The 13,581-nt window shown below is 36.0% G+C and overlaps 1 protein-coding gene across 6 annotated transcripts in view; it reads right to left on the bottom strand.

Annotated features, from left to right (window-relative positions):
* GFM2 (GTP dependent ribosome recycling factor mitochondrial 2) overlaps positions 1-13,581 on the bottom strand; it is a 58,797-nt gene that overhangs the window by 43,472 nt on the left and 1,744 nt on the right. For 4 of the 6 annotated variants that reach the window (XR_012513455.1, XR_012513454.1, XM_074384720.1 and 1 more), the window contains exons 2-5: positions 11,862-11,948; positions 9,154-9,238; positions 7,646-7,703; positions 7,148-7,245 (exon numbers count right to left, since the gene is read on the bottom strand). Coding sequence is in view for 2 of the 6 variants with exons in the window: in XM_074384720.1 (XP_074240821.1) it covers positions 7,148-7,245; positions 7,646-7,703; positions 9,154-9,238; positions 11,862-11,924 (304 nt within the window). In the remaining 4 variants the exon portion in view is untranslated. Of the gene's footprint in view, positions 1-7,011; positions 7,246-7,645; positions 7,704-9,153; positions 9,239-11,861; positions 11,949-13,581 lie in introns of those variants that run through there. The other 2 variants (XM_074384732.1, XM_074384731.1) reach the window with 2 other exon arrangements.

Below are 13,581 nucleotides of genomic sequence, written 5' to 3'. Positions count from 1 at the left end.
TTTAAGAGCTGTAGGGAAAAAGGATCAGGTAGCCTATAAAGGAAAACCTATCAGATTAACAGCAGATTTCTTAGCAGAAACCTTACAAGCTAGAAGGAATTGGGGTACTGTCTTAGCCTCCTTAAGACAATTATCAGCCAAGAATTATGTATCTGGAGAAACTAAGCTTCATAAATGAAGGAAAGATACAGTCTTTTTCAGACAAATGCTGAGAGAATTCACCATTACCAAGCCAGCACTATAAGAAGTACTAAAAGGAGCTCAAAAGCCTGAAATAAATCTTCGAAATACACCAAAAGAGAACCTCCTAAAAGCATAAATCTCACAGGACCTATAAAACAATAATACAATGAAAACAAAAACAAAAACAAAAACAGGTATTCAGGCAACAAATAGCATGACAATAGTAACTCACATCTCTATAGCAACGCTGACTGTAAATGACCTAAATGTTCCACTTAAAAGACACAGAATGGCAGAATGGATAAGAATTCACCAAGTATCTGCTGTCTTCAAGAGACTCACCTAACACTTAAAGACTCACATAAACTTAAGGTTAAGGGGGGAAAAGATATTCCATGCTACAAGACACCAAAAGTGAGCAAGAATAGGTGTTCTTGTTTCAGACAAAACAAACTTTAAAGCAGCAACAGTTAAAAAAGACAAAGAAGGACATTATATAATGAGAAAAAGACCAGTCCAACAGGAAAACATCACAATCCTAAATATATATGTCCATAATAAAGCAGCTTCCAAATTTATTTATTTTATTTATTTATTTATTTATTTATTGAGACGGAGTTTCACTCTTGTTACCCAGGCTGGAGTGCAATGGCACGATCTCGGCTCACCACAACCTCCGCCTCCTGGGTTCAGGCAATTCTCCTGCCTCAGCCTCCTGAGTAGCTGGGATTACAGGCACGCGCCACCATGCCCAGCTAATTTTTTGTATCTTTAGTAGAGACAGGGTTTCACCATGTTGACCAGGATGGTCTCGATCTCTTGACCTTGTGATCCACCCGCCTCGGCCTCCCAAAGTGCTGGGATTACAGGCTTGAGCCACCGCGCCTGGCCTGCTTCCAAATTTATAAAGCAATTATTACTAGACCTAAGAAATGAGATAGACAGCAACAAAATAATAGTGGGGGACTTTAATACTTCACTTACAGCATTAGACAGGTCATCGAGACAGAAAGACAACAAAGAAACAATGGACCAGCCAGGAGCGGTGGCTCATGCATGTAATCCCAGCACTTTGGGAGGCTGAGGCAGGTGGATTACCTAAGGTCAGGAGTTCAAGACCAGCCTGGCCAACATGGTGAAATCCCATCTCTATTAAAAAATACAAAAATTAGCCAGGCATGATGGCAGGCACATATAATCCCAGCTACTTGGGAGGCTGAGGCAGGAAAGTCACTTGAACCTGGGAGGTATAGGTTGCAGTGAGCCAAGATCACACCATTTCACTCCAGGCTGGGCAACACAGTGAGACTGTGTCTCAGAAAAAAAAAAAAAAGAAAGAAAGAAAAAAAAGAAACAATGGACTTAAACTATATCCTAGAACAAACAAACTTAACGGATATTTACGGAACATTCTTCCCAACAACTGAAGAATATATTCTATTCATCAGCACGTAAAACATTCTCTAAGACAGACCACATGACAGGCTACAAAGCAAGTCTCAATAAACTTAAGAAAATCAACATTATATCAAGTACTCTCTCAGACCACAGTGGAATGAAACTGGAAATCAACTCCAAAAAGCACCCTCAAAACTATGCAAATACATGGAAAGTAAATAACCTGCTCCTGAATGATCATTAGGTCAACAATGAAATCAAGGTGGAAATTAAAAAATTATTTGAACTAAACAATAATAGTGATGCAACCTATCAAAACCTCTGGGTTACAGCAAAAGTGGTCCTAAGAGGAAAGTTCACCGCATCAAATGCCTACATCAAAAAGCCTGAAAGAGTATAGACAATCTAAGGTCTTACCTCACGGAACTAGAGAAACAAGAACAAACCAAACCCACACTCAGCAGAAGAAATAACCAAGATCAGTACAGAACTATGAAATTAAAACAAACAAAAAATACAAAAGTTAAGTGAAATGAAAAGCTCGTTCTTTGAAAAGACAAATAAAACTGATAGACCATTATTAGTGAGATTAACTAAGAAGAGAAAATATCCAAATAAGCTCAATTAGAAACAAAACAGGAGATAGGAAAACTGCTATCACAGAAATACAAAAAAAATCATTCAAGGTTACTATGAAAATCTTTATGCACATAAACTAGAAAACCTAGAGGAGATGCATAAATTCCTGGAAATAGACAACCCTCCTAGATTAAAACCAAGAAAGAGAAACTCTGAACAGACCAGTAACACAAGAAATAAAAACTCTGAACAGACCAATAACACAAGAAATAGAATCTCTGAACAGACTAGTAACACAAGAAGAAATAGAAACTCTGAACAGAAAAAAACAGTGAGATCAAAACGGTAATTAAAAAGTTGCCAACAAAAAAAAAGTCCAGGACCAGATGGATTTGCAGCTGAATTCTATCAGACATTCAAAAAATGGACTCCAATCCTATCAATGCCATTCCACAAGATAAAGAGGGAATCCTCCCTAAATCATTTGATGAAGCCAGTATCACCCTAATACCAAAAGAAGGAAAAGACATAACAAAAAGCAGAAACTACACCAATATCCCTGATGAACACAGAAGCAAAAATCCTCAAAAAAATACTAGCTAACTGAATCTAACAGCATATCAAAAGGATAATCCACCATACCAAGTAGGTTTCATACCAGGAATGCAGGGATAATTTAACATCTGCAAGTCAATAAACAGAATTAAAAACAAAAATCACATGATCATCTCAATAGACCCAGAAAAAGCATTTGAGAAAATCCAGCATCCCTCTATGATTAAAACCCTCAGCAAAACTGGCAAAGAAGGGACATAACTTAAGGTAATGAAAGCCATCTACAACGAACCCACAGCCAACATGATTATACTGAATGGCGAAAAGTTGAGAGCATTCCCTCTGAGAACTGGAACAACACAAGGAGGCCCACCCTTACTACTTCTATTCAACATAGTTCTGGAAGTCCTAGCCAGAGCAATCAGACAAGAGAAAAAAATAAAGGGCATCCAAATAGGCAAACAGGAAGTGGGAAATGTCACTGTTTGATGATAACATGAATGCATACCTAGAAAAACTTAAAGACTCATCCAAGAAGTTCCTAAATGAATTCAGCAAAGTCTCAGGATACAAAATAAATGTACACAAATCAGTAGCCCTGCTATACAACAACATCAACCAAGCTGAGAAGCAAATTAACAACTCAACCCCTGTTACAATAACTGCAAAAAAGAAAAAGAAAAATACTTAGGAATATACCTAACAAAGGAGATAAAAGATCTCTACAAGAAAAACTACAAAATACTGTTGAAAGAAATCATAGATCTCACACACACAGACAGAAACACATCCCATGCTCACAAATGGGTATAATCAATATTATAAAAATGATCATACTGTCAAAAGCAATCTACAAATTCAATGCAATTCCCATCAAAATACCACCATCATTTTTCACAGAACTAGAAAAAACAATCCTAAAATTCATATGGAACCAAAAAAGAGCCTGCATAGCTAAAGCAAGAGTAAGCAAAAAGAACAAATCTGAAGGCATCACATTACCCAACTTTAAACTATACTACAAGGCCATAGTCACCAAAACAGCACGGTACTGATATAAAAATAGGCACATAGGGCCAGGCAGGGTGGCTCATGCCTGTAATCTAAGCACTTTGGGAAGCTGAGGCGGGCAGATCACTGAGGCCAGGAGTTTGAGACCAGCCTGGCCAACATGGTGAAACCCCATTGCTACTAAAAATAAAATAGAATCTGGTGGTCGGCACTGTCATCCCCACTACTCAGGAGCCTGAGGCATGAGAATCACTCGAGCCCGGGAGGCAGAGGCTGCAGTGAACTGAGACTGTGCCACTGCACTTCAGTCTGGGCAACAGAGTGAAACTCTGTCTAATAAAGTAAAAATAGCACATAGTCCAATGAAATAGAATAGAACCCAGAAATGAAGCCAGATACTTACAGCCAACTGACAAGCAAAAGCATAAGGTGGGGGAAAGGACACCCTATTCAACAAATGGTGCTGGGATAATTGGCTAGCCATGTGTAGAAGAATGAAACTGGATCCTTGTCTCTCACCTTATACAAAAATCAATTCAAGATAGATCAAAGACTTAAACCTGAGACCTGAAATCATAAGAGTTCTAGAAGAGAGCACTGGAATAACCCTGCTAGACACTGGCTTAGGGAAAAACTTCATGACCAAGAACCCAAAAGCAAATGCAACAAAAACAAAGATAAGTAGATAGGACTTAAACTAAAAAGAAATCATCAGCAGAATAAACAGACAACCCACAGAATTGGAGAAAATCTTTGCAATATATACATCTGACAAAGGATTAATATCCAGAATCTACAAGGAACTAAAATGAATAAGAAAAAAAAAAAAAAAAAAACATCAAAAAGTGGGCTAAGGACACGAACAGACAATTCTCAAAAGAAGATACACAAATGGCTAACAAGCATATGAAAAACGCTCAACATCACTAATTATAAGGGAAATGCATATCAAAAGCACAATGTGGTATCACCTTACTCGTGGAAGAATAGCCATAATAAAAAATTTAAAAAAAAAACAAAAAAACAGAAGTTGGTGTGGATGTGAAAAAGGAACACCTTACACTGTTAGTGGGAATGTAAACTAGTATAACCACTGTGCAAAACAGTGTGGAGACCCCTTCAAGAACTAAAAGTAGAACTACCATTTAATCCAGCAATCCCACTACTTGTTATCTACCCAGAGAAAAAGAAGTAATTATATGAACACTACTTGACCACACGTTTACAGCACGACAATGTGCAAAAATATGGAATCAGCCCAAATGCCAATCAATGAGTGGATAAAGAAAATGTGGTGTGTACATATACATACATACACACACACACACACACACACACACACCCCTCATGGAATACTACTCAGTCATAAAAAGGAACGAAATAATGGCATTTGCAGGAACCTGGATGGAATTGGAGACCACTATTCTAAGTATAGTAACTCAAGAATGGAAAACCAACATCATTTGTTCTCACTCGTAAGTGGGAGCTAAGCTATGAGGATGCAAAGGCATGAGAATGATACAATGAACTTTGGGGACTTGGGGAAGGGTGGAGGAGAGTGAGGGATAAAAGACTACACATTGGGTACAGTGTACACTACTTGGGTAATGGGTGCTCCAAAATCTCAGAAATCACCACTAAAGAACTTATTCTCGTAATCAACCACCTTGTTCTCCAAAAACCTATTAAAACAAACAAAAATCTTAGAAAATTGTTAACCTAGCTGCTTTTTAGAATATAAAGTCTAAGATTCTTTATCTTTAATTATAAATAAACCAGTTATGATAAAGACATAAAATTAAGGGCAATCAGAGAAAATGTGTGTGTACACAAAAAAGACAGAACATTCTATGTGGGTTCTATTTTTATATATTCAGTTTCTTGACATCACAAGATTGTATGTCCAGATTATTTTACGGAGAGAGCAAGGTCTTGATATTCTGCTTTATAACTGTAAGTAACTTGGTGCCATGACTTTTGTAGGTGATTTGCAGCTTAATGACCATAATTACTATAAAGCTTGGATTTTCCTTCATTATAATAAACTTTATTAGTTTGAAATAAATAAAACACATGGAATATTATTCAGCCTTATAAAGGGAATCTTCATTTGAGCCCAGTTTGAGACCAGCCTGAGCAACATACTGAGGCCCTGTCTCTACTAAAAAGACAAAAATTAGCCAAGTGTGGTGGCACCTGCCTATAGACCCAGCGACTCAGAAGGCTGAGGCAGGAGGATCTCTTGTGCCCAGGAGTTTGAGGGTGCAGTGAGCTGTAATTGGGCTACTGCACTCCAGCCTGGGCAACAGAGCAAGATCCTGTCTCTTAAAAAAAAAAAAAAAAAAAATTAAAAATTACAAAGGAATCCTGACATATGCTACAACATGGATAAACCTTGAGTATACTGTGCTACATAAAATAAATCAGTCATAAAAAGACAAATACTTATGATTCCACTTATATGAGTACCTAGAGTAGTCGAAGTTATAGAAAGAAAAAGTAGAAGGGTGGTTGCCAGGGATTGGGGAGAGGGGAAAATGGTAGTTATCTAACGGGAATAGAGCTTCCATTTTGTAAGTTGGAAACTGGTTGCACAATAATGTGAATATACTTAGCACTACTGAACTGTATACTTAGAAATAGTTAAGACGGTAAATTTTGTTATTTTTTAACCACAATTAAAAAAACAAAAGATAACTAAGTTAAGGATTAACAAAATCCTCTCCTCTTCAACATGAGAATTTAACCTCTGGTTACCTTTTTTGGTTCTTTTCTTCTAGAAACCAGATAACAGAGGTATGTCAACTATGTTCCTAGGCAATATAACTTATGGAAAAAATAACTTCTGATTGGCAAACTAAATCTGAATTGTGAAGAACTATAAATGAATTCTAAGTACCTTATGGAGATATAAAACTCTGGGCTTCCCTGCGTATGGCATGTACCTTATGTGAAACCTGGAAGCTACCCCTTTGAAGTTATAACAAGAGATATTCATTCCTGCAGGGCATGAATCTTCTAAGCTAAAGTGGTTCCTGTGAATCTTGCCACCTTGCACCTCATCTATTACTTTGGGGCAGTCGAAGAAGATAGCTCCCAGACAGCTATGGGGACTGCTATAAGACTCTTCTAGACAGAAACATCTAATGCTGGTCTGTTGGTAAGCTATGGTTCCTGCCCTGTAGCATTCTGAGTAGATGAGTGTTAAATGGGGCTTATGATAGTCTTATAAGTCTGAATATTTCGTTGAATCTAAGAAGACCCTTTGGTGGGTATTTCAACTACCTTATCTTTAAGTTGTGGTTTAGACATCAGTAGCTCTATGCCATATTCAAGGTGTGTAGGTTGACTTCTTAATCAAAATATTTTCCAATGATGCTTTTGCTAATTGGGGGTGGGAAGAGTAGGAATCCATTCTAACCTCCCAGTGATCTTGTATATCCAGAATAGTACAATATTCTTTCTGTGGTGGTAGTTTTGCCTGCATCAATATGAGCCATAATTCCAATATTACGGATTCTGTTTAAAAGGAAAAAATAAGGTAAAACAATTGTATATAGCTGTCCAAATTTCAAAGCTAGTATTTCTATAATTTATAAAATTGCGTAAAAACTAGAAAAATGGAAAACAGAGTATATCCACATTACTCTGATAAAATAGCTAAGTAACAAAAGGGCTAACTACAACCTACAATTTTGAGAATGTCTTATATTCATTCTATGAAAAGTATGCTGCTGTTACATTAAGACTTTTTAGCATTAAATTGAGAAAAAAATAGCTAAGATATATTATCAACATCTATTTAAAACTGGCTAGGGCAGAAAGTCATAGAAATTATGGCACTCACTCTTGTCCATCAGAGAAAATCTGTAAATTTTCATGACAGTTTATGCAAAAGCATATCAATGTTAGTACTTACTTAGCTATGGGAGGACTGATGACGGAGTGAAGGGATTTGATATCATTTCCTATTAAGCCTAACAAAAAGAAAGTTAAAATTGAGCTGTTATATTTATAAAATTTTCCTTTAATTCATAAATAAAAAACTTTAAAATAACTTTAAGCAAATACTATAATGTCAAAGTACAATTCAAGCTAAATAAATCTAAAATTCTATTTATTTTTAGCAATGCATAAGGTATGGATGACAATAAAAGAAGGTAATAAACATCAAGTTCTAGATCATCTCCTCAGAAAAATACAAATTCACCCCAATCTCTGCCACCTACTTCATTTCTATTTACAAAATTGTAGAATTAGAATAAATGCTCATAATGATAATCTTAAGGCACTGATTCTGAGTCAAAGAAAAATTTTTAAATGCACAGTCCTTTAAACCTGCCTTTTCCAGAGTTTGAAAAGCTAACAGTGATCCTCATGTCCGTTGATAATTAGTTATTATACAATTTGGAACTTACCTTCCTCTGCAATCCCAGGGCACAATACCTTTAAAGACAGCCTGGGAGGTTTCACTGAATAGAAGCTGTGACAATTTAATACTTTTGAAAAGTCAAGTAGTATTTCTATAATAAAAATATCCATATGACTTCTTCTATACTTAACATACAGTTTGTTAATATTAAGAATACTAAAGAAAAAGGCAGTTACATTTATAAATTTAATTAAAACCTTCCTGTTATTTAAACCAGTTCTCCCATATTTCTATAATACAAAAATAATAATTTTATATTATTTTTGAAACTACATGGTGGTTTGAAGATCAAAAGATAATCTATACTACTACAGTTAAATTCACATGAGCAAAAAACAGAGAGCTAGATACATACCAATAATGCAGCCCATTAATCTGCCCTTGTAAGTCAACAGCCAATCAGTATTTTTATTTTATTATTCTCATATGACAAATATAGTAATGAGAAAGCAACAGAACTAACCTAGTTTCATAGTCTACCATACATTTGCTTGTTTCAAACACAGGATGGACATTCAAAAGTAAGTCAGCTCCTCCATCTTCCAGCTCTTGATGTCATATATCTAACCCAAACTACCCCAAACACTTAACCAAACCACTTATAACAATCCTCAAAATAAATCATTTTAGTAAATTTCTCTTAACAGAAAACACCTGCATAAAAAACAGGAATAAACTAGAAAAAAAATATTTCACAAGATCACTCTAAAATTAGATGGTATTCACATGCTCAACTTCCAAACTAGCTACTAAAGCCACCAACCTTTCCTTTGCTCAGCTCATCAGTATGTTCCTCAGATGAGGAGTACAACTCTTACTAGTATTTTCTCCTGGCACCTCTCAGAACACTCCCACCCCTAATGATCACAAGGAATTAGCCAAGAAGTAAAAAATGGTTAGAGACCCCTAATAAGGGAGATTCTTGCAAACAAAAGAGAGAGAAAAGAGATAAAGCAAACAGTTCAGATAAAATTAAAACACTCTAACATTTGTACCTGGTAGGGAACTGTAATTTCTTCCAAGCAGCACATACGGCTTTAATCTTTTTAAACTTGCTCTTATTTTATAGCAGCATAAATTCTAGTAAAGAAAAAACAAAACTTGAATTAATTTTATTTTAGCATCACTTATTACAGTTTTAACATTGTTAATTATGCTGTCAGAAGATAAAATACTTTGTGTATTTTTAAAGTAGTCCTAATTTATTAAGTCCAAATCTTTTAAAAAGTACAACCCAAATATATCCTAGGGGAAAGACTAAGGATGAAACTAATACTGATTTGCTATTTTGCACTGACCTTAAAACAATGTTTCTCCTCAACCTGCAGCCTTAACATGGGCTGAGGGCTTGTTTGAAACACATGCTTAAGGCTCCACTCCAGACAAGAAAATCAGAAACTCTTGGGGATGGAGCCGACCAATTTGTTTAAATTAGCTCTCCAGGTGATTCTGATAGCTGTAGTTTGAGAACCACAACCCTAGATTCAGAAACTCAGAAGCTGAGTCGGAAAGGTTAAATAAGGTATCTCATCCCGGATAGAACTTGGTTTTCCTCTACATCTGCTGAAAGATCCTGGGCGCAATGAACTCAGGATTACAGTAATTACACATTAGAATCACCTGGAAAGCTTCTTAAAAACACCGGTGGGGAGAGAAAAGAACTGGGGGAACCGGGTGGTGGTATTTTTTTAAAAGCCCCAAGGTGTCTCCAATGCAGCATTCAATTGAGAATCACTGAGTTAGAGAAGGTCGGCTTAAGGCCAAATCTAACCTCCTCTACCTTAGCTGCTTACCTAACCTTCTCATGTTCTCATGCAGAGGTTGAATATTCCCCACCTCAGTTTATGCCTAGACTACTAGATACACATTTAATAGCTGACAATATAGTTGGAATAGTTGGTGTATGTAATGACTGAGGGTACCACAGTCTGCTTTTTGTTTCATGAACCGCATATCTGTGTTATCTCTATTATTTCTACATTTGTCACCAAGTTTCTGGCAATAATATGCTACTATCCTTAGAAAATATTTCAAGAGTAGAGACTCCAATTTCCACTGCATAATGACCAGGATAAGAAGACCCAGTGTCTATCACAGAGTGCATAATCTGAAAGTGTCAGCAATAAAAGCACTGATGAAAATCTGGATAACTCCTCGGCCCACTTAATGAGATCAGAAATTGAATATAGAAATATATCTTCGTCAAAATGCTGCCCAGGTGATTTTAAAGTAGAAAAAACAAATTGTAGACTAATGATAAGGCTTCTTAAGGGTTACAGATTCTCCAATACAGCAGTCACACCTTATCCACAGGGGACATATTCCAAGACCCCCAATGGATGACTGAAACCCCAAATAGTACTGAACCTAATTGCTGTCAATCAAAACATGTTTCTGTTCATGTCTTCTGCCCACAAACTGAATGCCTTTTCCACCTTAACTAAGCTCTTACCATATTATGTGACCATAACTTTTGCACTTTGAAGTGTGCCAGTAAAACTAGTAAAAATTTTTTTCTTCACGATTTCACAGAAGATTCATTCTCATCATAGATATTAGCAACCTAAGCATATGACTTTTTATCCTTTTTGGGCGGAGATTTTTCACCTTTTCACTTAAAGGGAACACTTTACAGCTTCTCTTTGGCATATCCAAATTGCCAGTATCACTACTCTTGTGCTCTGGGACCATGATTAAGTAAAATAAAGGTTACTTGAACACAAGCACTGCAGTATCACAATAGTGAATCTGATAAGCCAGATGGCTACTGATTTGCAGGTAGGGAGTGTACACAGTGTAGATATGCTGGGCAAAGGGATGACTCACATCCCAGGTGGGATTAAGTGGGATAGCATGAAATTTCATCACAGTACTCACAATGGCACACAACTTAAAACTTATAAATCATTTCTGGAATTTTCCATTTAATTTTCACATCACGGTTGACTTTGGGCAATTGAAACAGCTAAAAGCAAAACCATGAATAAGGGGAAGCTATTGTACTCCCTGTTAAGTCACTGAAGATAAAAAGAAATGACCCAAACAAGCTTTAATCTCTCACTTACTTGTAGATAAAAGGGGTATTATTTCATTGAGGTTTAATATCTCTTAGGTATACTGAAGACATGATAGTTTAGAAAATAATTTATAGTGTTTTGAAGAGGATTCAGGAGTCAGAGCAGAGCTTAAAGACCAAAACAATATTCCTGAGACAAATCTCAGAATGCCCAAGAAGCTGGCTTCCAAAAGCTCTGCAGAAGACAGCCAAAAGTAGTTTTATCAATCATTGTACAATTATGTTATATTTTGATATTAAGAGGAACTTTATTTCACAAGAGTCTCAATCTATGGATACTTAAGAGTACAAAGCACATTTGTTGTTAGCAGTTTAAAGATGTGTATTAAGTGATGACATTCTTAGAAGAGATATAAAACCCATCCCTCCTTTCAAAAACAACACATTTTAGTACCCCGAGACCAGCATTTAGCTGAGGCTGTTCTTTTTTTTAAAATTAAGGTAATTTCCTCTTATATTTCTGATTAAACTAAGGTGATTCCTTTCAAACTTGTTTGGCTTGAGGATTTCCAAAGGTTATGACTCAACTAAGTTTGGAATCAATAGCTGATGAGATATACTAAGCATTTTAGCGAGTAAAATAGCTGAGGTTGTTAAGGGACATTTCATTTTATAAGAAATACTTACATTAATATGCACACTGAGTATTGTCTGATGACTCACTGCAAATATCCTCAAGTTGGTCAACATCTTGATGCTCCAAACTGTTATTCTCTGAAAAAACAAATATACAAAATTATAAAACTAAATTTATGTATTATATGTCAGCAAGGCATATGTAAGTTAGATATACGTAATATGTATGATTAAAATGTATTACTTTTAAAAAGTCAGAACAATATTTTTAGCTACCAAAAATTCAATGCATCATTCAGAAAATGAAAATTCTGATTAAATATGAGAAATATGGTTCTTAAAATTTTCCTTGTCAATGTACTTTAATGTTTAAACATATGCATTATGGTAGAAATCAACTTACTGAAATTACAAAACATTGTATTAACCAAAATGCATAGTTATGTAACTATATAGAATTTAGTATAAAAAGCTAAGCATCCATATATTAACTTGGTAACTTCTAATTGGCAGTAAAATTTATTGGTTCATTTGTAGATTCTGATTCTCCTACCATAAATATGTAAAAACTAAATCATGTAAGAAATATTTAAAAGAACTCTTTCTCTGATTATAGAAACTAAGTATCTTTAGTTTAAAAACATTAACTAAATATTAACTATGTTTCAGGTACAATATCAAAGCTATGAGAAACGCAAGATGCAGCTGAGACTGGGGATGGTAGGGAGACAAACAGACCATGTTTATCCAAGCTTGTCCAACCCTTAGCCTGCAGGCCACACATGGCCTATGACAGCTTTATACGCAGCCCAACAAAAATTTGTAAACTTTCTTTAAACATTATGATATTTTCTTGTGTTGTTTTTTTTTTTTAGCTCATCAGCTATTGTTAATGTTCGTGTATTTTATGTGTGGCCCAAGACAATTCTTCCAATGTGGCCCAGGGAAACCAAAAGATTAGAAACCCCTGGGTTAAACCATTGTGATCCATGTTATTAAGAAGATATGTCAAAACTCATTATTATGCGTAAATCTGTTCTTTTCCGGATCTTAGATAAGGAATATTCACTACACTTATTTAGAAAATCATCAAATCTTTTCATTTTATTTCCTAAATGTATCTTGAATTTGTTACCTCTTTTTTTTTTTTTTTGGAGACAGGATCTCACTCTGTCACCCAGGCTGGAATGCAGTGGCTAGATCTCAGCTCCCTGCAACCTCTGCCTCCTCAGTTTAAGCGATTCTCCCTCCTCAGCCTCCTGAGTAGCTGAACTACAGGCATGTGTCATTATGCCTGGCTAATTTTTCTATTTCTAGTAGAAACCGGGTTCCATCATGTTGGCCAGACTGGTCTTGAACTCCTGACCTCAAGTGATCTGCCCACCTTGGCCTCCCAAAGTGCTGGGATTACAGGTTTGAACCATCGTGGCCAGCCCTGAATCCACTCTTTCTTCATCAGTGATGCCAAAGTTCAGGCCCTCATAGTCTCTCTACAGTTACTACTGTAATAAACATTTAATAGACATTTTCCTCTTCTTACTTTAACTCAGTGGTTGTCAATAAAAAGATAATTTGCACAACCCAGTCCTCCACCGCCCAAGCCTATTCCTTTCCATTTATTCAACAAGAATTTACTGTGTGTCTACTCACTGCTTTCTAGATATTGGCATTAATGCAGTGAACAAAAGGCAACAATCTCTGTCCTCACACTGCCTCTATCCTAGTCAGGGGATAGAGACAACAAACAAAAGTAATGAATACGATACAGTCT

This window comes from Saimiri boliviensis, chromosome 1, assembly GCF_048565385.1.
Source record: "Saimiri boliviensis isolate mSaiBol1 chromosome 1, mSaiBol1.pri, whole genome shotgun sequence".
NCBI classification, from domain to species: domain Eukaryota; kingdom Metazoa; phylum Chordata; class Mammalia; order Primates; family Cebidae; genus Saimiri; species Saimiri boliviensis.
This window is presented reverse-complemented; position numbering and strand designations above follow the sequence as displayed.